Here is a 26,530-nt window from a genome sequence, read left to right as displayed (position 1 = left end):
GTCTATATGTGTGAATCCTCCCACGACACAGTTTGACCCTCCTAGTTTCACTCGCTGCATTTGCACATGACATAATGTTATAGTTTATCTGGCCTTATCAAGAATTAAACTGTTCTTAATGGGTGAGATATTCTTTATGTTTATCATTTAACATACTTTTTGAAAAGTAGTTGTAACTGTGTTAAATGGCTAAGAACATAACTGATTTAAAATGGTTGTGTATATATTTTTTCAGATCTTAAATTTAGTGTATGAATAAAAATAAAGTACAAAGTTAAAAGCGTATCTGATCTCATAGTTTTACTGACGTTCAGCTTCTGACTCAAACTGAAACCTGCTGTGGGTTATTTCTGTCTTCTTTTGTGGTTTGATCATTTGGTTGGACGGACATCTTATATGTGAGACTGGGCATTCAGTGTGTGTGTGTGTGTGTGTGTGTGTGTGTGTGTGTGTGTGTGTGTGTGTGTGTGTGTGTGGGGTAGTTTGTAGGTGAAGAGTTTCTTCCTGTCCTGCTTATACGAACAGCTTTAAACTTTAATCTACAGAAACTTGATGAAAGACTGTTTCACACAGAGACAGGAAAACAATTGAAACGCAATGATATTTAACACTGCCATTCACAAGTTTAGTCTGTAAAAGTTATTTATTCTTTTGTTTTAAAAAAATATAATTTTATTTCAATTTGGTAAAGAATAAAACATTCACATTCTAGCGACTGTACTGTGATGCTTAGAAATCAGGATGTGAGTTGAATGTGCATTAAGTTGTTCAAGATCATGAGACATGTTTGTCTGAGAGTGAAAGTATGAATCAATGATGATCTTCTGCTGTTTGTTTGCATATGTTACATTTACAGACTGAAGCTGGATCATCAGACTGGATCTCTGACCATCACAAACACCAGAAACACAGACTCTATAAACTACAGATCATCAGAATTATAAAGAGCTTCAGTGTTTCTGTCATTAGTAAGTGTAATTTAGTCTTTCACTGCATTTTCTTTAAAGGTGACATTTTTTGCCCCTTTTCACAAGATTTAATATAAATCTACTGTGTTCCCAGAATGTGTCTTTGACATTTCAGTTCAAAATACCCCACAGATCAGGTATTGCAGCTGATTAAATTTTCCCTTTTTTGGGTGTGAGCAAAACGCGCCATTTTCGCGTGTGTCCCTTTAAATGTAAATGAGCTGCTGCTCCTCGCCTCCATTCAGAAGAGTGTTGATCCTTTACACAAGCTTCGGATACTCCAGCAATGACAAAACACACAAATAATCTCACTTATCCAATATCTCAGAGATAACCAGTAGCGAGTGCAGCCTTACAGAAAGACTCAGGAAGAGGTTTAACTTTTAGACACACCTGGACATTTCTGAAAGGTTAGTGGATACATTTATGTAGTTGTTGTGGAGTTACATTGATTCATCTCATCGACTTGCATGTACCGTCAAGTTGACGTCAATTTTCACGTTTTCTTTTCGTTTATAGTCCCACGACTCCTTCAAAGGGCTCAAAAGCAACAACTGGTGTCCCATGCGCTCCCCTCTACTTTTACCCCTCTTGGTCATTTTGTGGCCCATTTGGGATTCTTCCGATTTAGCCACTGCCAGTTTCTGCTTTGCTCATCAGTCTCTGACAGTGACCCAACAGCTTGTCGGAAAGCTGTCCTCTGACCCCCAACCCCTTCAGTACCCCGGTTGTTGCTGTGGCAACAAGTACAGTTAAAGTACAGTTTATCTGGACTTCTTACACTTAATAATCGCAATATAGTGATTAAACCAGAGATTGAAGCAATGTTGGGAAGGTTAAGGCTTCTGAGCACAGCGAGGTGGAGGAGTTATACACACCGGCTAAAGGGAAGGAGGAAGCAAAGACTGGTGTACAGACTGCCCTCCGGTAGGCAGCCACTGTTCTGAAGCGGTGGAATACTTGACATTGAAATGCCGACCATACTACTTGCCTCGGGAGTTCACAGTTGTTTATTGTGGCTGTTTACATCTCCCCGAGTGCTAACGCTAGCATGGCTCTCGGGGAACTTCATGACCATATCTATGCGTTACAGAACAAACATCCAGAGGCTTTCTTTGTGGTAGCAGGTGATTTTAACCATGTTAATTTGATGGATATTCTGCCCTGGTTCTTCCATCACAACTCCATAGCAACCCAGGGAAACAACATGCTGGACCGTGTGTATACTAAAAGACGGGAAGCATACAGAGCGGTGCCCCGCCCCCACCTGGGCTTCTCTGACCACATTTCCATCCTGCTGAATCCTGCTCATCGTCCTTTGCTGAAAGACACCAAGCCATCACGGTGTTGCCAAGTGGAGCTGACTTCATGCTCCAGGACTGCTTTGAGCGCACCAACTGTCAGATCTTCAGAGAAGCCGCAACCAGCGTTGGTGAGGTGGACCTGGAGGAATATGCATCATCTGTTTGTGGCTACATCAGTAAATGTATTGATGATGTCACTACTACCAGGAAGATCACCATCTGTCCAAATCAGAAACCCTGGCTCAATGGAGAGGTGCAGTGTCTTCTGAAGGCACGGGACTTAGCCTTTAGGACAGGAGACACACTTACACTGAGAACGGCGAGGAGGGAATTAGAGGTCGGGATCAAGAGGGCAAAGGCTAATGCACACAAAATACAGGGTCACTTTTCCACCAATGACCCCCAGAGCATGTGGAAGGGCATCAAGAGCATCCGTGAGTACAGCAAAAGAGATGCTGTTTGCCCTCAGGATCCATCACTTCTCAATGCCCTGAATACATTTTAGGCCTGCTTTGAGACATCCAATCCCTCTATCTTCTCTGGACTCACACTCCATCCAGGTGAACTGCCTTTCAGTGTGTCCGCTGAGGATGTGAGGAGGACATTGCTGAGAATTAACACACGCAAAGCAGCAGGTCCGGATAATATCCCAGGCAGGGCTCTGAAAGACTGTGCTCATGAACTGGATGGGGTGCTGACTGGCATCTTTAACACCTCTCTCTCCCAGGCTGTGGCGCCAGTGTGTCTCAAGACATCTACTATCATCCCGTACCCAAAAGCTCGGCCGTGACGTGCATGAATAACTAACATCCAGTGGCTTTCACTCCGATAATTATGAAATGCTTTGAAAGGCTGGTTATGGCCCACATGAAGGATACCATCAACATTAATGTGGACCCCCATCAGTTTGCTTACAGGGAGAACCGGTCTGCATCGGATGCAGTTTCATCGGTCATCCACTCTTCTCTCACTCATCTGGAAAGCAGGGACACCTATGTTAGGCTGCTCTTCCTGGACTTCAGTTCGGCCTTTAATACAATTATTCCACAGACTATAGTTAATAAACTGCTGCTACTTGGATTTAAACCATCACTTTGTAACTGGGTCCATGACTTTTTAATGAACAGGCCACAGACTGTCAAAGTCCATGGCATTTCATCTTTGTCTATCATCCTTAACACCGGCTCCCCCCAGGGATGTGTCCTGCTCGGCTAAATATCCGGGCAGTCATATTGTGAAGTTTGCTGATGACACGGCTGTGGTGGGATTGATATCCCACGATGACGAGTCCTTTTACAGACAGGAGGTGGAAGAACTTGTGGACTGGTGCAGAGCAAACAACCTCTGCATTAATGTGGGAAGACCAAGGAAATGGTCATGGACTTTAGGAGGAGAGGTTACACCTCCTCTCCCCTCTTCATCGGAGGAGCGGCTGTGGAAATGGTATTGAGCTTCAAGTATCTTGGAATACACATTTCCAATGATTTACCATGGGTCATCAACACAGCCAGCATTATAAAAAAGGCCCAACAACGCCTTTATTTTCTGGTATGGAAACTGTTCTGCTGCTGACAAGAAGAAATTGCAGAGGGTGTATTATGAAGGATCCCACTCACCCGGCAAATGAACTCTTCGATTCCCTCCCCTCAGGAAGCGTTAAAGCCAGAACTAAAAGACTCAAATGCAGCTTCTTTCCAGAGGCTGTGAGACTCATGAATTCCCTGCCTTAGGGGTTGATCTCTCCTTATCATTTATACCTCTTATTCAGTGTGTCATAAGTATGCTCTGGTTTATATGTGAATTTGACACACTGCTTTTAAAAACTTCCTGCTTTTGAAAAGTTTTTCTAAATTTAGTCTATTAAACTATGTCTTACTATGTGTTATATTGTATATTATTTATCTTTTTTATTACGCTGCTGGTCCTGAGTACATATTTCGTTCTCAAATACCTTGAACCTTGAAGTTAATGAGGAAGTAAAGCAGCTCACCTGACTAATGTTCACTCATCTGGATTAAACTGTTGGGTTACTGTTTCCCGACATGTTCATGGTTTCTCATCAATTGTAGCCTCCCATGGCACAGTTTATTCCACAATGAACATGGACTTTTGTTGACCACAGGATCAGGTCCGGCCTCAAGTTAGTTGTGGTTATCTCAGGCGGAAAACTGAGCTTCCGGTCTAGATCAACTTGCATTTTCCAGTCCCGGGCAGCTTCCAGCAGGGTTGATTACATTTTTTGCAGTTGGCTTCCATAGACTGTAAAAAAAATATGGATGACACTCCTTCACTCTCTTCCATTGGTGAAAAGTGAAGCTGCCAAAGTCCTAATATAGCGCTGACATCTTGCACTGATTTGGGACCTGATTCTGCTCAGTAGTGAGCGTGAAGTTTTGCCGTGATATCAAGGTCCAACCCTCACTCCCGCAGAAACTGTTAGTACAAAGTTTATTGCAGAGCAACTCGTTGTGTCAGTGTGAAATAAACAGTTATGGAGATGTAGAAATTAAAGTAGAAGCTCCAATCTCCTAAAAAATCCCCCAAAAAGTTTGTTGGACTACTTCATTTAGAGAACCTGTCAATCATGACGTCACATTCCCGTTTTTATAGCATCAAAAAAATAAATAAGACCAAACTTATTTAAAAAAACTATCACTTAAACTTAAATCAGCATGATTAAAACTACCTAAAATGACAGAAACCATTTTATTTTATTGAATAAACATTTATTTGAAGTGTAATTTGATTGTTTAGTTTCCATCGCGTCCATTAGACTTCATGGGGAGGGCAGGGTTTATGAGTTATACTTGTGCCAGCCACCTGGGGGCGTTCGAGACACTTTGGCTTCACTTTTTAGGACTTGCGCGACACGCTTGTTGGCTTCACTGGAAGTTGTCCTGCTCTTATGAAGGCAGTGGATTTTGAGAATCCATGCTTTGGAGGAGGAAGGGCATTGGTGGTGGTTCTCCTTCCTTCCAGGATAATCGCCAGTTGTCCCAGGACCTGATTGTGCCTCCAGGTGTAACGGGCCGGCCTTGGGAAAGATCTGTCTCAGCTCGTCTCAGCTGACGAGGATCTGCCTTAGCGTTGCAGGGGTTTAACAGAGAGGATAATGGATCTTCTTCAGTCCACTGGTTTATGTTCTTGGGTGTGGGAAGAACATCGTGGCTGTGATGATGAAGCTCAGTCTGTTCCCTTCCATCTACCAAAGATCCTTCCAGGTGAGCTTATGTTTCTCCAGGTTTTCCCAGTTAGTCCTCTGTCCCTGTTTGGGCTGTGAGAATGCCTTTGTGCATCTCTGCCTCCTCTTGCTGCCGGACCTCGGCTACTACCAGCTTTCTTCTCTGGGCTGATGTTGCCTTGTACCATATGGGTCGGCTTGTCCTGAGTCCAAAAAACCCTTTTCCCTGCTGCACCTGTCCTACAAAATACCCCCAACAGATTTTGGTTGCTGTATGGCCTCAGTCGATGTCCACTTTCTGACAGTTGCCAGTCTGAGAGCAGCAGCTTGTATTATAACTGTCACTTTAAAAGCTTCTTTCTTTTTTTTTTTTTTTTTTTTTTTTTTGGTGGAGCTGATTCCTGGTTCTGCTATCTAAATCATGCTGTATGCATATGGCTTGTAGTATGCTTGCTATATATTATTTATCATCCATTGTGTGTACTTCTCACCATTTTCACTTACTGGATCATAGGTGGGGAAAAAAATCCCCCAGACTTGCATTAAAGGAGGGACCTGAGCTATATAGAGACAGAAGATCCCAGAGACTCGAGGTCGGCTCGTTTGACTGATAAACAAACGCAGAAAGAACCCTAGTATTATTGTTCCAGATGTAAAGTCTTATTTTGAACACTAGATGGCACTCTATACAGAGGCTGTTAGATTGAACTATTTCTACATTTAAACCCAACATATGAGTGAAATTCATTATATCACTCAATTCATGTGTAAAATTCAAAACAGTTGATAGAATATTTTGTGTGATGAAAAAGATCTCTACAACATTAAAATGTGAGTACAACACATACAAAAATAATCTGAATGACCCGTAAATGCCCATTTATTTAATGAATTTAAGGTTAAAGGTCGCCCTCTTTACCTGAATCCCACTTTATCAAACACATTCAGCCAGTAATATTTAAACACCTTACAAAAAAAACCCCACAAATTTTTAAACATTTTATTCTTTGCAGTGTTATAGTGTGTACAGTTTACATTTAGTGTTCAAGTTAGAAATGAACATCTGAATCTCAAAGGGTTATTCTATATTTCACCTTGAGCGAATTCTGCTTTGACATGTGGCCACACCCACCAGTGTCATATTGCATCGAACAATACTTTTTTATCTAAGTTTGGACCTTATTTGTTTACCTGTGAAAAAATAAAATAAAAAATGTATGGTTCTAAAAAAAAGTCTGTTAGCAGTGTTAGTTAGTTTCTTCTAAAAACTGATGAGAAAAAAAAAAAAAAAGTTCATTATTAACAAACATCAAACATAAATTGTAAATCATACCTTGCATTTATTCTTAAGATACAGTGCTATGCATAAGTTTAGACACCCATGCTAAAGTTGAATAAAAAGAGGAATAAAAAATCATATTTTGGAAATTGACCTTAATGCCTTAATTTAAAAAATTAGGAAAAATCCAACCTTTAAGGACACCAATTTTCTTTGTGAATGAATAATGTATCGTAAATAAATAAATGTTCTTCCTTAAAATACAGGGTGCATAAGTTAGTACACCCCTATGTTAAATTCCCATAGAGGCAGGCAGATTTTTACTTTTAAGTATTTTTTTGATTTTTTGTTTAGGATACTATGCATCCTGATAAATTTCCCTTTGCCTTTGGAATTAAAATAGCCCCACATCATCACATAGCCTTCACCATACCTAGATATTGGCATGGGGTACTTTAAGATCATCTCTCAATGCAAATCAAACTAGCTATTAGGCTAACTGAAATAAAAACCATGCCAATCTCTAGGTATGGTGAAGGCTATGTGATGATGTGGGGCTATTTTAATTCCAAAGGCCAAGGGAACTTTATCAGGATGCATAGTATCCTAAAAAAAAAAAAAAATACTTAAAAATACTTAAAACTAAAAATCTGCCTGCCTCTATGGGAATTTAACATAGGGGTGTCCAAACTTATGCACCCTGTATTTTAAGGAAGGACATTTATTTATTTACGATACATTATTCATTCACAAAGAAAATTGGTGTCCTTAAAGGTTGGATTTTTCCAATGTTTTTTAAATTAAGGCATTAAGTTCAATTTCCAAAAGATGATTTTTTATTCCTCTTTTTAGTCAACTTTAGCATGGGTGTCTAAACTTATGCATAGCACTGTAATTACCAAAACAATGGCAGAAAAAACAACAAAAAACAGGATGACCTTTATACGAAACAAAGGTATCAAGAATAGTTCTTCTTAGAAGGAAGTGTCACAGCTGAAAAAAAACTACTGAAACTGGCACTGCTGAACTGCACGGTCACTGCATGAGTATATAAGATCATGATTCATATGCACACAAGGTATATATTTTCATATTTCAATATCTCTGTTTGATTTGAGACCTTTTTGTCAAACATCAGCATGGATGGGATCAGTATCACTGGTGTGTTGCAAAGTGGTTTCTCTGTTGAGCAGAAGTCAAATGGTTTCATGTACGCAGGAATGGAAAAAAAAAACCTTCAACCGCATGTTATTCACATGCACACTTTTCACACCTCAGAGAGAGACGATCACAAGCTGACATCAAACACAAACGTCCAGCAGCAGAAATGTGCTCGTGCACAACCTGTTCACCCAGCAGATCAGACCACATTTCTGTACAGACATACATAATTGAGGTCCCAGCAAGGTGTCCGTTCCTTTAGTTTCATCTACATTTTGCACTGGAAGAGTAAAAAATTAAAACACACTATTGGATACTTATAATAACATAATTTATTTAAAGTCCATGCTTTTCAAGGTTAAGTTTAATTTATATAGCGCCTTTACATTTCTTAAGGTTGCTTAGTAGATTACAAATATGCATATAATGCACACACATAAGGCCACATGCAGCCACATTATTTAAAATACATATCAAACAGATGTTATGTTTTTAGCTGGGTCTTGAAAGTACACTAAATGTTATGGAGAGTGAGGGGTAGTGAGGTCCATAGGAGCAGTAACACAAAATGACCCTTCACCTTTGAAGTTTTTTTTGAAATCTTTTAATTAATCCATTGTTAGTCATTCTTTAAAGCCCTTCTGGATGATCCTATTGCACGTCTGCTGTGATTTCCTGATGAAACATCCCAAATCCTGAAACTCAACCATTGACTGAGGGCCCCATCATACACCCGACGCAATGCGACTCCAGGCGCGACGCAAGTGTGTTTTGCTAGTTTCAGCCCGATGCAGTTATCATTTACACGTCCTGCGCCACGTTGTTTAAATAGCAAATGCATTTGCGCCATTTGCGCAGAACGTGCCCATGGACGTTCTGGTCTGGTCTGTTGGCGCGTTACTATTTTGAGGCAACTGAAATAGATTTTTTTTTTTTTAAAGAGCGCTTTTGTAATGTGCGCCTATAGGCGGGTCCACAACGTGCGTAAACTTTTTTCCCCTTAGATGGTCTGCTTGCGCTTTAACCTTGCGCACGAGCCGATCCCTTTCTTCTCTGGACAAGCGTTCAGTCTTTCACACGCAAATTGCGAGCGCAACTGGCTTTTAAAGGGAATGGGAGATGAGACTCAAATTGGTTTATTGCACGGTACACTCAAAACACACCCATTACTCATTGAGAGAATAGGGACAACCCTTTTAGACCATGCGCCGGGAGTGCCGACCATTTTTCCCCTCGTTAAACTAGCAAAAGTGAATTCGGACGCCATAAGTGCGCTCGCGCCGGCGCTTTAGCCCATGCGCTTAGATCATTAAAATAGGGCCCTTAGAGTCTGAGGCTGTTGCAGGAGCTTCCTAGTGAAATGATCACAATCTGGGTCTTGTTCTCAGAAAAAGACTGAAGTCTGATCAACTTCTCATTGCGATTGGTGCATAATCCACACATTCCTCTTCTTCAACTTTCTGTGAAAAAATGCATAAGACAAGATATAATAATAATAATAATAATACGTTTATAATACGTTTTTCAAAGTAACAAGACTTTTATAAACATCTGATGGTGCTGTTGTGTTTGAGATTTAGATCATTATAATATGGAAGCCCATTTCCACCACATAAGAAAAAAATGCTCGGGTAAATCATAGTTAAGACACAAGTCAAAATTGTGACATAGAAAGTCGATATCACGACATTAAAAATGTAAAATTATGATATACCAAGTCAAAATTAGTATGTCATACTGCAATTTCGACAAAAAAGGCCACAATTTCAACTTTGTATGTGATATTTTTGACCTTTTTAAATCATAATTTTTATTTTTCATATCATAATTTTTATTTAGTATGTCATAATTTCGGCTTTTTGTCATAATTATGAATTACCAGACCATACATTTTTTTCTTATGTGGTGGAAATGGGCTTCATTAAAGACAAAATCAAACACACGCAGTGATCTACATCTGACTCTCTGCTGAAATTATACAAATACTCAATTTTATTGGTCTCACCAATTTCTGTGCGCTTCTGTTGTCGAATGTCGTCTCAGCATAAGTGATGGACTCATCTTCAACTGTCGCAACTGTTTGAACAATAATCAATGCATTAAAATCGCAAAATTCAATCTTAAAAAGATGGTTCTTCACAATATTTATGTTATTATTAGGGCTTTCAAACTTAAATAAATAAATGTTTAACACTGCAGTTTTTAAAAACGGCATTAACAAATTGAATTTATCATTAGGCCTATAACTTTTTCCACAAACAAAAAGTTCCTTAAAAAAAAATTCTTTACACATAAATCAAACCAAATGGGATGTTTGACAAAAGTAAAGTATTTTACATTCTTTGTGTTTAATCAGCTTTTAGGCTCAACAAGCACAACAAAAGTCATCATTCATTTAGATTTTAATTTGAGCACCAGCATGTAAAATTGAGAAAGCTTTTTTAATTTTTTTAACGCTGTGTTGATGCAGTTTGAGAAATCTGTTTTTGTTCGAGTGAGATGAGCGACGTTTATATAGAAATAGACATGCATTATGATATGAGTGTAATCTACAGAGAATAACTACACATATTAGTTTGGTTTTGTATAAAGTTCAAGTAAAAAATTACGAGAATACTTTTAATTAAATGATCAAATCAGTTGACTGGTTTAGAGCATATTTTCAAAATAGTATTTGTTATATTACTTATTTAAAAGCAGTAATACTTGCCTTCTGTGTCAATTGTTCTACATTTCCTGCAGATCCAGAAGATCACAACTGCAGCAACAATCATCAGAGATCCAGCAGAGATCAACACTATCAGAGACACTGACACTGGAGGAGGAGAAGACTGACCGTCCCGTTCTGTAATGATAAAGAAAGAAGTGAACGCATCAGTGTGATCTACAACAGAAGACGGAGATCAGGTCAGTAAACACACACATATATCATCAGTGCTGTGGTACCTGCACATGTGTGACAGAGTGTGTTGATGTCCAGATGTGTGGTCTGGTTGCTGATGGGATTGTTCAGCACACAGCTGTAGGTGTTTTTATCCTGATATTCCACCTCCAGAGGTAGAGAGAGACTGATGCTGAGATCACACACACTGATGCTGGACAATACACTGATTCCTGCGTACCAGGAGAGAGTCGCATCACTCACAATCAACACTGATGAACACACCAATGAACATGATGATGATGATGATGATGATGATGATGATGATGAACAGTCTTTTCTGATGACAGGAACAGGCAGACGAGCTGGAAAACATGAGAGAATAGACAGAAATGTGAACACAACAATCAGTCTATTTTAGGTGTTTTGAATTGTAGTTTGTGTGGAGTGAGTGTTTAGTGCGTTAACAGTCACTAAATGTGTCTTTCAGCTCAAACTATACAATTATTTAGTCTATGTATGTATGAATATGTAAATAGAATATTTACATGTTTAGATAAATGACGTCTCACCATAGACAGAAACATTGAATGATTTTGATGATTTTTTCACTCCACTTATATCTAGTTTATAAACTCCAGCATGTTCAGTTGTGGTGTTTGTGATGGTCAGAGATCCAGTTTGATTGTCCAGCTTCAGTCTGCTTCTGAATCTCCCATCAGGAACATCATCATATGTGGAGAAGATTTGCTTCTTTTTATTCATTTTAGCTATTAGAGATTTTTCAGCTCCAAATGTCCACAGTATATCATCATCTTTACGTATTTCAGTAAGATCAGAGTTTAGAGTGACAGAATCTCCCTCCATCACTGACACTGATTCACCAAACACACCTGATGAACAAACAGATTTTACACAGATTAAAGATTCTGATGGTTATATTCAAATATACTTAGCACTGATTGGATCACTTAACTATTGCACCAATAAGAACTAAATTAAATGTATATCTTATAGCTGTATATCACGGCAATATGGACATTCCTTTGATTCAAATAAAGAAATATAAAATGTGTAAAATGTATTCATAAACTGCTACTGTAAACTGCCAAATGCTACTGTAACAGAGAGACAGATAGATCAAGCAAACAGAGAAAACATTGCAGAAGCGCTTACGGATTACCTGAGACTGAATTCAAAGTTAGTAGATTTCACAATAGTCATGATTCATCGATACATAACTGCAGATGAAAATAATCACATTTGAAAGTTTTACTCTGAAATAAATGTTTTTATAACTCACCGATCAGATTCCACCAGCATGGACAGAAAACAAACATGTGAAACATGTTCTATAGTTTTGAGTCTGATCTAATGAAACTTCCTGCTAAACATACAGCAGAAGTGTTATGTATTCTGTGAATCCTCCCACGAGACAGTGTGACCCTCCTAGTTTCACAACCCTGCATTTGCACAATATACTAGTTCATCTTGCTGATATTAAGACTTTAACTGTTCTTAATGGGTGAAATATTCCTTATTCTTGTCATTGAACTTGCTTTTCGTAAGATACTCTCAGAAAAAAAGGCACAAAAGCTTTACATTTACATTTATTCATTTAGCTGACGCTTTTATCCAAAGCGACTTACAATTGCTATATATGTCAGAGGTCGCACGTCTCTGGAGCAACTAGGGGTTAAGTGTCTTGCTCAGGGACACATTGGTGTCTCACAGTGGATTCGAACCCAGGTCTCTCACACCAAAGGCATGTGTCTTATCCATTGCGCCACACCACCCTTTAACTGGGGTAGCACAAATGGATACAAGTGAAAGAATATTGTGTGAATTGTGGATGAACTACATTTCATGGTACAACCGCATTTCCAGAAAAGTTGGGGCATTTTTACTTCACGTTTAACTGACAAAGAGTCGATTAAGTACAAAGAAATTCGTACAAAGAAAAGAAGTCCAATGTTTTCATTGACAAACGTACGTGTATTTTGTAAACATAAATTTGGATTTTGATGGCTGCACACACTTCAAATAAAGTTAGGACAGATGCAAAATGAAAGAGAAAAGATTATAGAACATAATAATATAATAATAATTTGTTACATTTATATAGTGCTTTTCTGGGTACTCAAAGTGCTTTACATGGAAGGGGGGAATCTCCCCAACCACCAATGTGCAGCTCCACCTGGATGATGTGACGGCAGCCATATTGCACACGAAAACACACCAGCTTATTGGTGGAGAGGAGACAGTGATGAAGCCAATCAGTAAATATATATATGTATGGGGATGATTAGGAGGCCATGATGGACAGAGGCCACCGGGCCACTTTGGCCAGGGTGCTGGGGTTAAACCCCTATTCTTTCAAAAGACATCCTGGGATTTTTAATGACCACAGAGAGTCAGGACCTCGGTTTAATGTCTCATCCGAAGGATGGTGCTCTTTGAAAGTATAGTGTCCCCAATCCCCATCACTACACTGGGGCGTTAGAACCCACACAGACCACAGGGTGAGCGCCCCTGCTGGCCTCACTAACACCTCTTCCAAACAAAAGTTAAATGGTTTTGAAACAGCCCACAATAAGTATGTGAACTGGTAATAGGTGAGGGTATCGTATTTGGGTATAAAAAGAAGCATCCGCAAAAGATGGATCATGGTTCTAGCCTGGAAATCCTGACCTAAATCTGAAAGATTAATGGTCTGGCGTCAACTAATGAATATCGCCCAGCTCGAGGGGCGGCACCAAGCATGCATTTGAAAATCTCACTGCACGCAATTGGATAACACTACGACCAATCACAACAATAAACCCCATACGCTTAGCTAGCGGTAGACTCTTGCCGTATCCGGTCAGCAAAACAGCAAAAACATCCTTCTTGCAAAGGAACGATTCGAGCGGCGTCTTCTGTTCCTGTTTTAGATAAAAAAGCCATGTCTAACTCGTTCATTGTGGCGGCCAAAGCCGTTTCAAACTGGTGTTCATCCATAGCCATCATGCAATGTTTACTAATGACTTCCACGTCACAGCGCTGTCGTCTTCTGTTTAGCTCGCCTCTGGCCCGCCTATATCAGATAACCCGATGTGATTGGTGCAGCTCAGATCGAGGGGCATATTTAATGAGCATCATTACTCGACACCAGAGTAACTCGCTGAGCAAATTCAACTTGTGCTCTCGCGAGAACTCTGGATTACCAGGGTATCATGGTTCACCACTCTATGCCAAATATCATGAGAGAATTCTCTAACAATTCAAAAATCACATTTCTCAATGCAGGATTACAAAGTATTCAGGTGTTTCACCATCTACCATACATAATACTGTGAAAAGATTCAGAGAAATCTCTAATATTGCCACATTGAATGTGTGTGAACTTTGACCCCTGATCTGCTAATGCATCAAGAAATGCAACTTGAATCTCTGTTACTCAAGGAAAGGTGATGTGACAGTGGTAAACACTGAGAAAAGAGTTTGTTGCAGCCATCAAAATATTTTTTTTTTTTCATATTTACAAAATAAATATTAAGTTGGTCAATGAAAGCACTGGAAATCTTTTCTTTGTACTTTTGTCAGTTAAAATGAAGGTTGATGAATCAGAAAAAAAAGAAATATATATATTTATTGCTTGTGTTTTATCATTTGCTTTTGTTTTATCATTTAATCAAATATATTTTAAGAAATCATTACTACCATTTTGATGTGTTTACCATTATTATCATTTGAAATGTATGTTTCATACTTTTCTTTTATTAATCTGTATGCCTCAAATGTATAGCTGATTGACTTAGGGTGAGCTTTTACACTAGCTCTTTAGAGAAGGGCAAAAGACAGTAAGTTTCCGATAGGCTGACCACAAATGCTCGAATGTCTCAATAAAGTGGTGAGCGAATGTTAGCTGAACATCTTGCAGTGTACGGGCTAACACCTCAGAGTGTGAGAACATACAGTATATGTTTGTGTCTTCAGTGCCTGCTCAATATCAGAGGAAAGAGGGACTGGAAAGTCATTTTAACTGTTCATTTTAAACTGTTTCTTTATTAAAATTGTAATCCTGTTTATGGATGATTTCATTTTACTCTTCATTTATTATTTAATTGTATGCTGTTAAGAAATAAAATTTGACTAAAATCATCTGACTGGAGAATTAACAAATCACAGATTCTTGACTTTATTTGCAACTTTTTTGGAAATGCCAGAAAGCCTAACTAGTGATTTTAAAATGTATATGTTTTTCCAAAATTTTACATACAAGTACATAGATAAAATTGTCTGCCACTTCACAGTGCCAGTTTCACTGAAGTTCATTTTCTGAGTCAGACTGAAACTGCTGCGGTCGGTTTTCTACAGAAGTGTGGTTTTGTCTGTTGGTGGACAAACATCTTGCAGGTGAGAGTGTGTTTTCATTGCATGAGTGTTTAGCTTGTAGGTGAAGAGCTTCTTCCTGTCCTGTTTCTATTATCAGATTTTAGACACTTTAATCTACTGGAGAAAATCTACAAGATGAGCAACTGTTTGACACAGAGGGAGAGAAACAGTAGCAGTAACACAATGATCATATTTAACGGTTCAAAAGTTTAGAATGTGTTTCTTTCTTTCAGTCTGAATCGCTAAAAACAGTCTGCCAGAGCTTGGTTGGAGGGAGAAAGTTGAAGCGTAAATCCATTTTCAAAGTGGTATTTATCAAATTGGTAAAAAAAAGAAAAGAAACACCCTGTGACACAGGTGCGCAGAAAAACTACATGACTAAAACTATATTTACACACAGAATAAACAAGACACCAGTGAGTGAAATGGGTAAGAAAGGAACAGATTAACAGGAAGAAAACACAGGAAGAGCGAAATTTCAAACTAAAAGTCCTTGAGTAACTTCAACATAATAGTCCTGAACGCAACAGAACACACACAGCTGGAGCCTGCTGTTTTTTTATTTATTTGATTTGATTTATTAGACAGTATCAAAAATAAATGCATAACAAGAAGCCATCACAGTGACATTATACATTTATCAGAACTGTCGAGGATAAACACAAGAAAGTTACAAACTTATAGTTGTAGTCTGATAAAGATGGCCAGGCAAGCTACAGATGACTAAAGGTACCTTGTACATTCAACCACATCCAAATACAAAATAAAATAAACACAAATACATACACTGCAATAATAAATATTCCTTAAGATCACATAAAAAAAAAAAAAAAAAAAAATCTAATTATCATTTAGCAACCATTCACCACATGCTCTATTAAAACAGCGATCTGACTGTCTTAACTTAATCTCAACTGGGAGTTTATTCCATTCCATTGCTGCCATGTACATAAAGGTGTTTTGCCCAGAACAGCTCTTAAATCTACAAGGAACTATGTCTGTGGCACTGCCTAGTTGAGTAGCTATGAGAGTTCCTAAAATAATCTTTAAAAAACCTTGGCTCATTCCTATACAAAATGTTTTGTGTTACTCTCAGTTTCAACTGTCTCACCCTGTTTTCGACTGTCAGCCATTTTAATTTCTTACAGTTTGTTGAAAAAAACTGTTATTGTGGTTTATTGAACATCTGATTGTATGGGGGTGTGAATCGGGATGTGGTTTATATGACGTTCATTACATTTCACAAGATCATCCATTAGATTAATTTAAGTTTGTCTGATGAGTGAATGTGTGAATCACTAATGGTCTTTTTATTTGTTTGTATGTTACATTATGATTCCAGACATATTTCTTTACTCACAATCTTTATGTAGAAAACAAACTATTTCACAGTTTTTTTTTAAGTGCTTCAGTGTTTCTGTCATAGTGAGTAGGCTATAATTTAGTAATTCACAGCATTTCCCTTTGAGGATGTTAAAATACAGTTTAATATTTAGTTAAATCGACCCAATAAATGAATACCGTGAGCTCTGACTCAGTATTAAAACATAACTGAGATCATCTCTATCACCTTCACATATGTCACATGACTCTTGGTCTTAAAGTAACCTGTTGCATTGTGCTGTAATGCTGTTTTAGCTGCTGTAATTCAAAACCCACCAGATGGCGCCACTCAATATCGAGAATGAAAGTGATGACAGTTAATATGAGTCAAAGACAGTCAATCTGTAATAACAATAATTGTATGTATTTATCATTACAGCTTCAGGTCTGTCTTCTGGTCCTATAGCTGGAATGTGTTGCTGTTCTTCTGGGGTGATTTAGGCCTACTATCACTGCAGCAACTCTGTGGAAATATGTAGCCTATTTGTATCCTAATAAACCAAAGCAATCTGTGTTTAATTGAGTTAGTTATTAGGCATCATGAGGCAGCGCAGAAATCAGTTAGATGTCTTAGTTCGTTATAGTGTTGGGAGAAACGAAGCTTTTCGAAACTTTGAATCAATTGAACCATTGCTTCGAAATAATGATTCACTGTTTCGAATCGCTCGAATCTCCACACGCTGGCGACCCCTGCTGGTCAGAACTGTGGAAATGCAACACAATCTCAGTCCAAACATCCATAAAAACACCTTTTACAACCCCATTGTAAACGTTTTATTGAAGGTGTAATCTATTAAAGGCAATTAACAAATTATATAGTAGCATTCAATAAAAAGAGTCTTTATAATATGTGTTATTTTATTAAACTTGTTTTGTTTGTTTTATGGAGAGATTGGTTAATCAGAGCAATGAGACTTTTAACTACAACTCTTTCTTTTTATTATACATATGTGTAATTAAATGTATAGAAATGTATAAAATCGATCCGTGATCAGGTAAAAATCATGTAGACAACCACTGAAATTTCCGAACAGTTATGACTTCACGGAATCCCGTTGACTGAAATCATGTGACTTTGGCAGAAAAAAAAAAAAAAAAGAAAAAAAAAGGTGACAGACTGGCATCCCGATTATACGAAACAAATGATTCACAAAGGTTTCGAAGTTTCATGAAGCGTGTTTCGAAAGCTCCCATCACTAGTTCATATTTTCAGATCTTCCTCTGTGAGAACAGAAACATTTATTTATAGCGCACTCAGCCGCACTCTCTCGGGTAAAAGTAGCACTATTATAAGAGAGAAGTGATTTTATGAATTGGACACCAGAGAGCGATGATGTGCTTGTGCTGAATTTGAATATCCAGAACATGTGTGTTATTATCTGTGATACTGTAAACTATATGTATTCCATATGAGTAGACCAAGTGGTTCAGAACAGCGAATCTTGAGATCAAAATGTAATAAAGTTTCTATGTGTGTTAAGCTAAAAATAGAACATTTAGTTAAGTTTCTGAATGCTGTGCTTTTTGTTCACCACTAAATTAAACTAATACACAACAACACAATTTCAGACATAACATTAGTGCTTATGAGAGTGAAGCAAGCAAAACAGAGTCCGAAGAAAAACATCCTGGCAGAGATGTTGAATTTGATCACTATTGTGAGGTGAAATTTCCATACACGTGCTCCTTTGATTTCTGCAAGGAACAATAGACAGTCAATCAAGAGCAACAGTTTAAATACTTTTATTTATTTATTATTATTATTATTATAATACAATTTTATGTAGGCTTCACAAGACCCTATAAAGTTTCTGTAAAATTATTTGTTTGACTGGGCAGTTTTTAAGTTTTGAACATTTTAATTGATTGTAGCCAAGGTGACCTAACCTTTGGGTATCGCCCATCATTTGCATAAGTTTGGAGATAAACTTAATATAAAGAAGCTGCTTTAAATGTGTTGTTGAAATTGTGTTTAAATAGGCCTACGTCTGTACAAAGAGAATCGCAATGGTGACAACTTTTTTTTTTTTTTTTTTATAAAAGTTGCTGATAAAAAACTTTTGGATTTCAAATAAAAATAGTGAATAAATGTTTGTGGTACAGCCGCGAATCGGTTGCGCGCTGCAAACGCAGCATATGTGAAAGAGCACGTGCTGCTCCTGCAACAACACAAGCACAGCAAAACGCACCGCATATACGCACTGCAAACGGAGTAAAGTACACTTTGTATGGAATAAAATATGCAATGAAAGTTAATCGTGACTAAAGCTGTCATATTGCCAAAAAGAAACTCATAACAGTACGGTGAGTAAATTAAGACTTTTTTTTTTAAATCATTGAATATAATAATTGTTATGGAGGAAAATTACTGAAAGTAATAATTAACACGGTTGACCATCCACATCTGTTCACTGACCGTGATGCATAATGGAACACAAAAAATAACTAACAGATTAACTGACTGGAACAACTTCTTGCAACACAGAATGATCTTACCTTTTTTCGTCTTGTTGGTTTACACAATGCAGAATCATTCATGTTTTTCTCCCGGGTCTGAACTGCATTAACAATAACATAATGCATGCATGTTAAAACAACACATTTTCCAATCTAATATTGAAATTGTTGCCTTATAAAAGTTAAATATTTTAGCATTTGCATTAAGTGTTTGATCTCCTGACCTAATTTTTTATGTTTCCTGTAGATGCAGCAGATCACGACTGCAACTACAATCATCAGAGATCCAGCAGCAGCAGCAGAGATCAACACTATCAGAGACACTGAGACTGGAGGAGGAGAAGGAGACTGTGTTGTAATGTCTAAAGAGAGATTAATGTAAGTGACTTGAATCAGATCTACAACAGAAGCCAGAGATCAGGTCAGTAAACACACACATATATCATCGGTGCTGTGGTACCTGCACATGTGTGACAGAGTGTGTTGATGTCCAGATGTGTGGTCTGGTTGCTGATGGGATTGTTCAGCACACAGCTGTAGGTGTTGTTATCCTGATATTCCACCTCCAGAGGTAGAGAGAGACTGATGCTGAGATCACACACACTGATGCTGGACAATACACTGATTCCTTTGTACCAGGAGAGAGTCGCATCACACACTTTCAACACTGATGAACACACCAATGAACAATTTGATGAAGATGACGAGGAACATTGTGAAGAGTTACGGATGATGACAGGAACAGGCAGACGAGCTGGAAAACATGAGAGAATAAAGAGGAGTATTGATAAATCTACAATAGAGTCTTATTTCCAGCTCAATGTTTTGAGTGAGTGTTTAGGGCAGTGATATTCAAATGTGAGATCGCCATGGTTCCATCCAAACCGTGGGACATGATTGCGCCATTTTTACAATTTTAAGCGAGCAACACATCAAAACAACGGAGCGGTTCCCTTTCAAAAACTTATCTCTATGCTGTGCTGATTGTAGCGCTATGGGAACACTTTGTGTGACCGGCTATGAAGAGTGTGTTCAAACACACCAATGAAATCAGCCTTGAGCTTGAACCTCTGACGGTGACGCCATTGGAATGCGTTGCTCATCAGAGGCTACAAATAGATGTGAAACATGTGCGGCTTTCAGGTTTGTTTGTCTTCATAGACTGTCCTGTGAGTGTGTGTGTTTGTTACACTCATTCTGTCACTCTCTTGACAGGAGTTAGTTTCCAGCTTGCAGTGTGCAGAAATTTATTTGCATCTACAGCATGAAGACAAAAAATGAGCGTCACTCAAGGTAAACGGTGTGTGCTTCCGTGTTAACGGCTAATGCCTGAATACGACACACACCAGTTTTAAATAAATTAGTTTCTTTGGGAGAAGAGCATGCTGCCCTTGCGTTTGAGCAAGGTTGCGTTGTGAAACGTTGTCGTTTACAGTTAAAGTGCTTCGTGCTCGATTTGCTTATTTCCAAGTGCTAGCACCCACAATGCGATTGTGTGTCATTCTGGGCGAGAGGCGAATAGACGGGTCTGTCCCTTTTGCCCGCTCTCTCTCTCCAGATCGGGATGTCCCTTTGCCGGACTCCAAAGCATGCCCTGGCACCTCATCGGCTCAGAGGGAGGACACTGGAGAAATCTCTTGTTTCTCATGTGATAAAGTGCGAAAGGAATGACTTGAGGTTGTGACTCATGCAGTGTCCAGACTACCATTAGGTTGTGTTTGGTTGGATTTAAAAGAAACCTGGTGCGATTGCTCTGTTAGTGCTGTTCATTTAAATAAGTGTGAACGCTGCCATCTGAATCCTGGTGCCACCAAACAAGCGGACCGAGGCCATCGAAAAGATGGGTCTCGATCAGCTTCCAAACAAACCCTGGTTCGGTTCGACTGAAATATCAACGCAACATGGACCAAATACATGTAAACAAACCAAAAACTTCGGGCTCTCCCCTTCTTTCACATGGTACTCACTGCAGAGTGGACGTCCAATGGGGTGGAGGGATGGAGTTGTGGCTCCTCGCTAGACATCCAGCTCAGCAGCTTCTCCCTTCTTTGAGGACCTACATAGTGAGTTAACTCACTATTGGGGGAAACCTTACACATCGCGTGTCTTTGTGCCTTCGACGTCGACATATTCGGTTAGCGTGGGTGTGAATGCACGCGGTTATACGATGATGCCTCAGGTAGTAGAGTCTGCAGTATCATCAAAGAAACCACCTCCCCACTTAAGCCGTGCTGAACAACCTCTACACTGGTGGGGAAAGACGGGTCAGGTGGCAGGTCAGGCTGGTGCTGCACTGCACAGTTACAGTTGTACCAGGCTGACCTGTTGAAGGATTTGAGAGCGGGTGGTTCGATCGACGAAGAGTCATTCTCTGAGCCACAGATTTGTCTCTCCATGCAACTAAAGCGACCGTTTAATGGTGGTCTGGTCGCCACAGTGAGACATCTGTGGTTGAACCTATCGGCATCAAAGACTGAGAAAGGACGCTTCTGCTCAATGCCCCTCTTTCACCTTCTGGGATGTTTGACGAATCGGTTAACACAGTTGCCATCAGATTATGAGAGGTGAAGAGACATGAGTAAGCGTTTTTCCAGTTCCTTTCTCGCCCCACTCAAGGGGAGGGGCTGTCGACCACCCGGCCCAAACCCAGTCCTGCTCAGAGACATGAGGCGCAGAATCAGAGTGTGGCGAGTCACGCTCCCCCTCGCTAAGATTGGGGACCGGCTCGTCGCTCTCAGCAGCCTCATAAGAGACCTGATGCACAACGCTTAACACAAGAATTAATGGAAGGGCCTTTTTTAAGTCCTCCAAAAATCCCATTGACGTAACCTTGAGTTTTGCTTTAAAAAAAATTTAGGAATTTTTTTGTATTTTAATTTTTTTTATAATCCGTGCCATAAATGCTGTTGATTGAATTTAATTCATGCTGAATATTTATTTAATAAAACAAGAATATGAATGTTTGGACAAAATTACGTCTCTACTCACCATAGACAGAAACATTGAATGTTTTTGATGATTTTTTCGCTCCACTTATATCTAGTCTATAAACTCCAGCATGTTCAGTTCTGGTGTTTGTGATGGTCAGAGATCCAGTTTGATCGTCCAGCTTCAGTCTGTCTCTGAATCTCCCATCAGGAACATCATCATATGTGGAGAAGATTTGCTTCTTTTTATTCATTTTAGCTATTAGAGATTTTTCAGCTCCAAATTTCCACAGTATATCATCGTCTTCACGTATTTCAGTAACATCAGTGTGTAGAGTAACAGAATCTCCCTCCATCACTGACACTGAATCACCAAACACACCTGGAGAACAAACAGATTTACACAGATTGATACTTCTGATATATGAACTTGAGTTTTAAACATCTGCTATCTAGATCACAATAATTGTATGAAGCTATGAGCTTCATATGATGCTCAAGCATTCGTAGGATGCTTAATTTTTGATAGCATACAATATCTTAAATATATTAAAAATATCTTTAATTATATATATAAAAGGCACATTTCTTTAGCCTGCCTTGTGGCGTGTGTCTTCACAACTCTCCCTCTCATGCTTCGCCCTTTTCATCGTTCTTTACGGTTTGCTTCCGCACTACATTCATGTCTCTTTTTTAAACAGTTTTCTAAGGCTTTCCGATCACCTCGTGTCTGATCGCTTCTCAGAACGGCCACTGACTCTCACACGAAGCAACTGGCTCAAAATTTAGCTTGAGGCTCTAGTCAAAGCATCACTGATGCATTGATACACTATCAGGGAAAACCTGCAAATATCAGGTAATTTAAACATTGCGAATTCCGGGCCCCATCCCAAGTCATGCAAGCTGGGCCTGGCCTGAGATTTGAAAGTGCCATAATGGAGAAGTCTCCACTGGATGAAGCTACATTCATCACAGCCATTTACAATATTTCCCATGACTTTTAATTAACATCTGTGAAGAATGTTACTGATATTAAGCAAAAAAATAAATAAATAAATAACTCACCAGTCAGAGGCCACCAGCACAAACAGAACAAAACAAACATGTGAATCATTTTCTTCAATTGTTCAGTGAAAAGTCTGATAAAAAAGTCTAGTTAAAGTCTAGTTAATGTCTGCTACATCACATTGTGACTCTAGCAGCTCATCTTCTAAGTTAAACTGAAACCTGCTGTGGTGGGTTTTCTTCCGAGATGAAGTGTGGGTATTCAGTGCACGTGTGTTTATTTTCTAGGTGAAAGAGCTTCTTCCTGTCCTGCTTAATGAATCTCACGGTTACTGCCTTCACAAAGAATCTCACAGTTAATGCTTTCACAAAATAGCTTTTTAGTCACAAAAAAAAAAAAAAAATTAAATCAAGTTTTATTATCAACCTTGGTTGATCATGGTTGACCAAATTAAAATCAACCTTGGTTGGCCAAAGTGCTGAATCCATCAAAAACAGTCAAATCAGTGTCAGAGACTCTTAAACTAGACTCTTAACAATCACGTAGCTTTGCTACAGTATACACATATTGACAGCTAAACAAAACGCTAAATAATACACCAGACCTTTTTTTGGCTGTGAGCTGTAAGCAGTGAGTGAAAGAGAGAGAGACAGTAGCTGTATTCACATGGACCATAATAATCAGATTGTTATTGGACTAGTAGCACAGTCAGTCGGCTAAAAAAATCTGCATGATTGATAGTCAAAATGATTAGCAGGTACTGCTTTGTTTAAGGTTTGTATATCTGCAGACCTAGTGTCAGGTTACCTTTCTGAGTGGTGAATATAGACTATTGTTACCTGCTGATATAGACATTTATACACAAGTATATTTGCCTTTAAGGCCCCGATATACTTCAAACGAAATCAGGTCATTTCGAACAAAATCAGGCCAAAACTATCTTCGTTTGGAGTTCGTTTTTAAGTGCTAAATAAAAAAACGTGACGTGACTTTACCGGGGTGGTGAATTGCAGCGCTTGTGCAAACATATCCACGTTGCTATACGTTTACATTTATTTGGCATTTGGCAGACGCTTTTATCCAAAGCGACTTCCATTGCATTTTAAGGTACACATTTACATTCTTATCAATTCTTGCTTTCCCTGGGAATTGAACCCATATGACCTTGGTGTTGCAAGCACTAACACTCTGCTGTTTAAGCTACATGAAAGCTATGATAATCAGGTGCTTTTATTCTGCTTTATTAAAATGGTAGCTGTTTTCTCAGTTTTGTTGTATGTATGTTTATGTTATCTAGAGAGAAGCGCGCAGCACATATTTGCATATTCATCTAACCATCATTCTCAGCAGTGTGGGTTGCATCAGATGTACGATTACAGTATATCTCTGGTCACGTATTTCGAAAGAGTTTCGTTGTGAGTATATCAGGGCCTTTAGTTCTTTTGGTGTGTTCAAACACAGCTTTCTAGCCGAGACGCAGCCGACAAGAGGCAACGACACACTCAGCTTTGTGTGTTGGTGTGTCTCTGGCTTTAAACAACAGTATTCATAAACAAGTTGAAATATCGCTGTTCACTGAAGTACCTCTCTCTCCTTCTGTTCTTCCTCTTTCCTGCTTCAGTTGGCATCTACCAGTGATCGAGCAGGTACAGTATAGGACAACAGGACTCATTTACAAGGTGTAGCAGATTTATCTAATAACTCAGTTTCAGTTTAGTTGACTTAACACACTGCACCTCCAACTCAAACATTGCATAGGCACCACAACTATTTGAGTCTATCTACACTGTACACGTCAAAACACTATGAACAGGATGATGCGGTTTGATACTGAAGCATCCATTTATTGCACATTTCATCATAATGCTGCATTTGCTTTAACATGTTTATGACCTGTTTAATCTTTGAAGCTCTAAATGCAGCTAATTTTGTCTTGCACGTCTGTAACCACAGAGGCTGACACTGTCTGGCTCTGCCTGTTAAAGCACACACACCACAAAATCATGCTATCGGCCGACAGATCTGTGTGAAGCGCAGCACAGATGGTGCTGGGGAGGCTCAATGTTTACACTTTTGTGGAAGATAAACCCAAGTAATGTATTTTTTACATGAAAAAATATCTTCCCCTACAAGAAATACTGTAGGAAGGTAAAGGTACTGAATTAAGCCTGTACTGCTGATTTAAGTAATGTTTCATCTTTATTATGAATTACTATCCTTAAAGGGTAACTAAACCCTAAACCAACTTTTTTTAGTTAATGATCTGTAAGAATGGGGCTTTATTAGTGCTGTTCATTTATTCAAGTAATTTTTTTGACATTTGTGTTTAAAGTGTTTTAATTTTACAAAATATGGTGTAAAAACGTCTGAGTGCTGCCCTCTTCAGGTTGAACGGTGGCTACTGCAGTTGAATTTTCCTATTGGAAGTTGTGGTACCCTCTGACGTCAGAGAGTACTAGCTAACCACGCCCTTGCCTGCAGAGAGATACGTTTCAGATGCACGCCCCCTCTCCACTGGGCTCTGCCTACTTTTCCAGCATTTTTCAAATATTGCCAGTGGGTGGAGTCAGGCTCTGACCAGGGGTTTAGTTACCCTTTAAGTTTTTCTGGTCAACCGGTTTGGACAACAATTCGTTTTGACTGATGATCGGAATATTTTTCCCCCGTTTCACTAGATTTGCTGTTTGCACTTGCAATTATGTATGCTTCTTTCATTTGTGCAGCCTATTTATCAGAATATCGGTTTGGAGATCTTTTGGAGTTCAGTGCAAAAGTATCCAAAGGGTCCGAAATATCCTGCCTATCTTAAGCAACACAAAGCCTAGCTTTTATTCCCCTATTTGCATTGGTTGACAGGTGGCGTTTGTTTTGTATTCTCTCTCTCTCTCTCTCTCTGTGTGTGGAGTTAAACAGTGGGGGTGGGGAGGGAGACTAATAGTAGCCTAGCCTAAACAGGTTAGTTTACTATTAACCTTCAAGGCTGAATGGGCAGAACTAGTGAATCGTGAAATTAAATAAGAATGATGCTTCCCAAAGTGAGAGTGTGTAGTTAAAACATTGAGTATAGTTAAATATCTATCACTAGATGCGCATGGGACAAAAGGAGACGCTATCTTTTTTCCATCAGGACTCTGTTCATGGTTTTCCCTCTTCTTCTTCACCTGAGGTCTGCCTTCCTGATAGTTAGGAATAAGCAATGGAATACACAGCGAAAGAACTACGTCTCCAATGAATCAGAATCTGCATTCATTTTCTGAGGGAAAAAGTTGGGAAAATGAAGTTTCTCTTTAATTTGCTCGCAGTGATCTTGTTTTTACTCGACAATGGTAAGACCTTTGCTTGTTACAATCTTTCTTCCGGTGTTTGTGTGAATGTAGACGTTGGAGAGATGGAGGGATTCAGGTTATTGTTGGGATTATGGATCTGGTTACTGTCGCCTAAAGTCACAGAATGGGGTGTAACACCTGTTAACTGATCTCTCTCCTGTTTTGTTTATACATGCTCAGCTCTATAATATTTTATCAGCATATAGCACTTTGTTTCTCTTAATAGCTGAAGTCATAAGTTACACCTTGCAGAATCTGAAAAATATAAATAATTTAAAAA

At 38.9% G+C, this 26,530-nt stretch overlaps 2 protein-coding genes across 3 annotated transcripts; both read right to left on the bottom strand.

Moving 5' to 3' along the window:
* Positions 1-8,204: 8,204 nt before the first annotated feature.
* Positions 8,205-12,185, bottom strand: LOC311295297 (SLAM family member 5-like). Its single transcript, XM_084416608.1, has 6 exons — positions 12,078-12,185; positions 11,347-11,667; positions 10,840-11,139; positions 10,604-10,738; positions 9,899-9,969; positions 8,205-9,353 (listed from the first exon to the last, which is right to left on the bottom strand). Exons 1-6 carry the CDS (start codon positions 12,121-12,123, stop codon positions 9,300-9,302), a joined length of 927 nt encoding a protein of 308 aa, XP_084272734.1. The 5' UTR covers positions 12,124-12,185; the 3' UTR covers positions 8,205-9,299.
* Positions 12,186-17,293: 5,108 nt separating this feature from the next.
* LOC311295296 (SLAM family member 5-like) lies at positions 17,294-23,179 on the bottom strand. 2 transcript variants are annotated; one of them, XM_084416606.1, is made up of 6 exons: positions 22,984-23,179; positions 21,980-22,300; positions 19,452-19,745; positions 19,216-19,353; positions 19,031-19,092; positions 17,294-18,229 (listed from the first exon to the last, which is right to left on the bottom strand). In XM_084416606.1, exons 1-6 carry the CDS (start codon positions 23,030-23,032, stop codon positions 18,188-18,190), a joined length of 906 nt encoding a protein of 301 aa, XP_084272732.1. In that variant the 5' UTR covers positions 23,033-23,179; the 3' UTR covers positions 17,294-18,187. The 2 variants fall into 2 exon arrangements, with proteins under 2 accessions (XP_084272732.1, XP_084272733.1); XM_084416607.1 differs by having other exon boundaries at positions 19,216-19,320.
* Between the last annotated feature and the right edge of the window lie 3,351 nt (positions 23,180-26,530).

This window comes from Rutilus rutilus (genome assembly GCF_951802725.1).
Source record: "Rutilus rutilus genome assembly, chromosome: 8".
Lineage (NCBI taxonomy): Eukaryota > Metazoa > Chordata > Actinopteri > Cypriniformes > Leuciscidae > Rutilus > Rutilus rutilus.
This window is presented reverse-complemented; position numbering and strand designations above follow the sequence as displayed.

Coding starts and splice junctions, on each gene's coding strand:
- LOC311295297 (XM_084416608.1), bottom strand. CDS start 12,123: ATGTTTCACATGTTTGTTTTCTGTCCATGCTGGTGGAATCTGATCG. Junction 9,970..10,603: donor TAGAACAATTGACACAGAAG/GCAAGTATTACT, acceptor TTGTTCAAACAG/TTGCGACAGTTGAAGATGAG. Junction 9,354..9,898: donor ACAGAAGCGCACAGAAATTG/GTGAGACCAATA, acceptor ATTTTTTCACAG/AAAGTTGAAGAAGAGGAATG.
- LOC311295296 (XM_084416606.1), bottom strand. CDS start 23,032: ATGATTCACATGTTTGTTTTGTTCTGTTTGTGCTGGTGGCCTCTGACT. Junction 19,354..19,451: donor ACTCTGTCACACATGTGCAG/GTACCACAGCAC, acceptor ATCTCTCTTTAG/ACATTACAACACAGTCTCCT. Junction 19,093..19,215: donor CAGGAAACATAAAAAATTAG/GTCAGGAGATCA, acceptor TTGTTAATGCAG/TTCAGACCCGGGAGAAAAAC.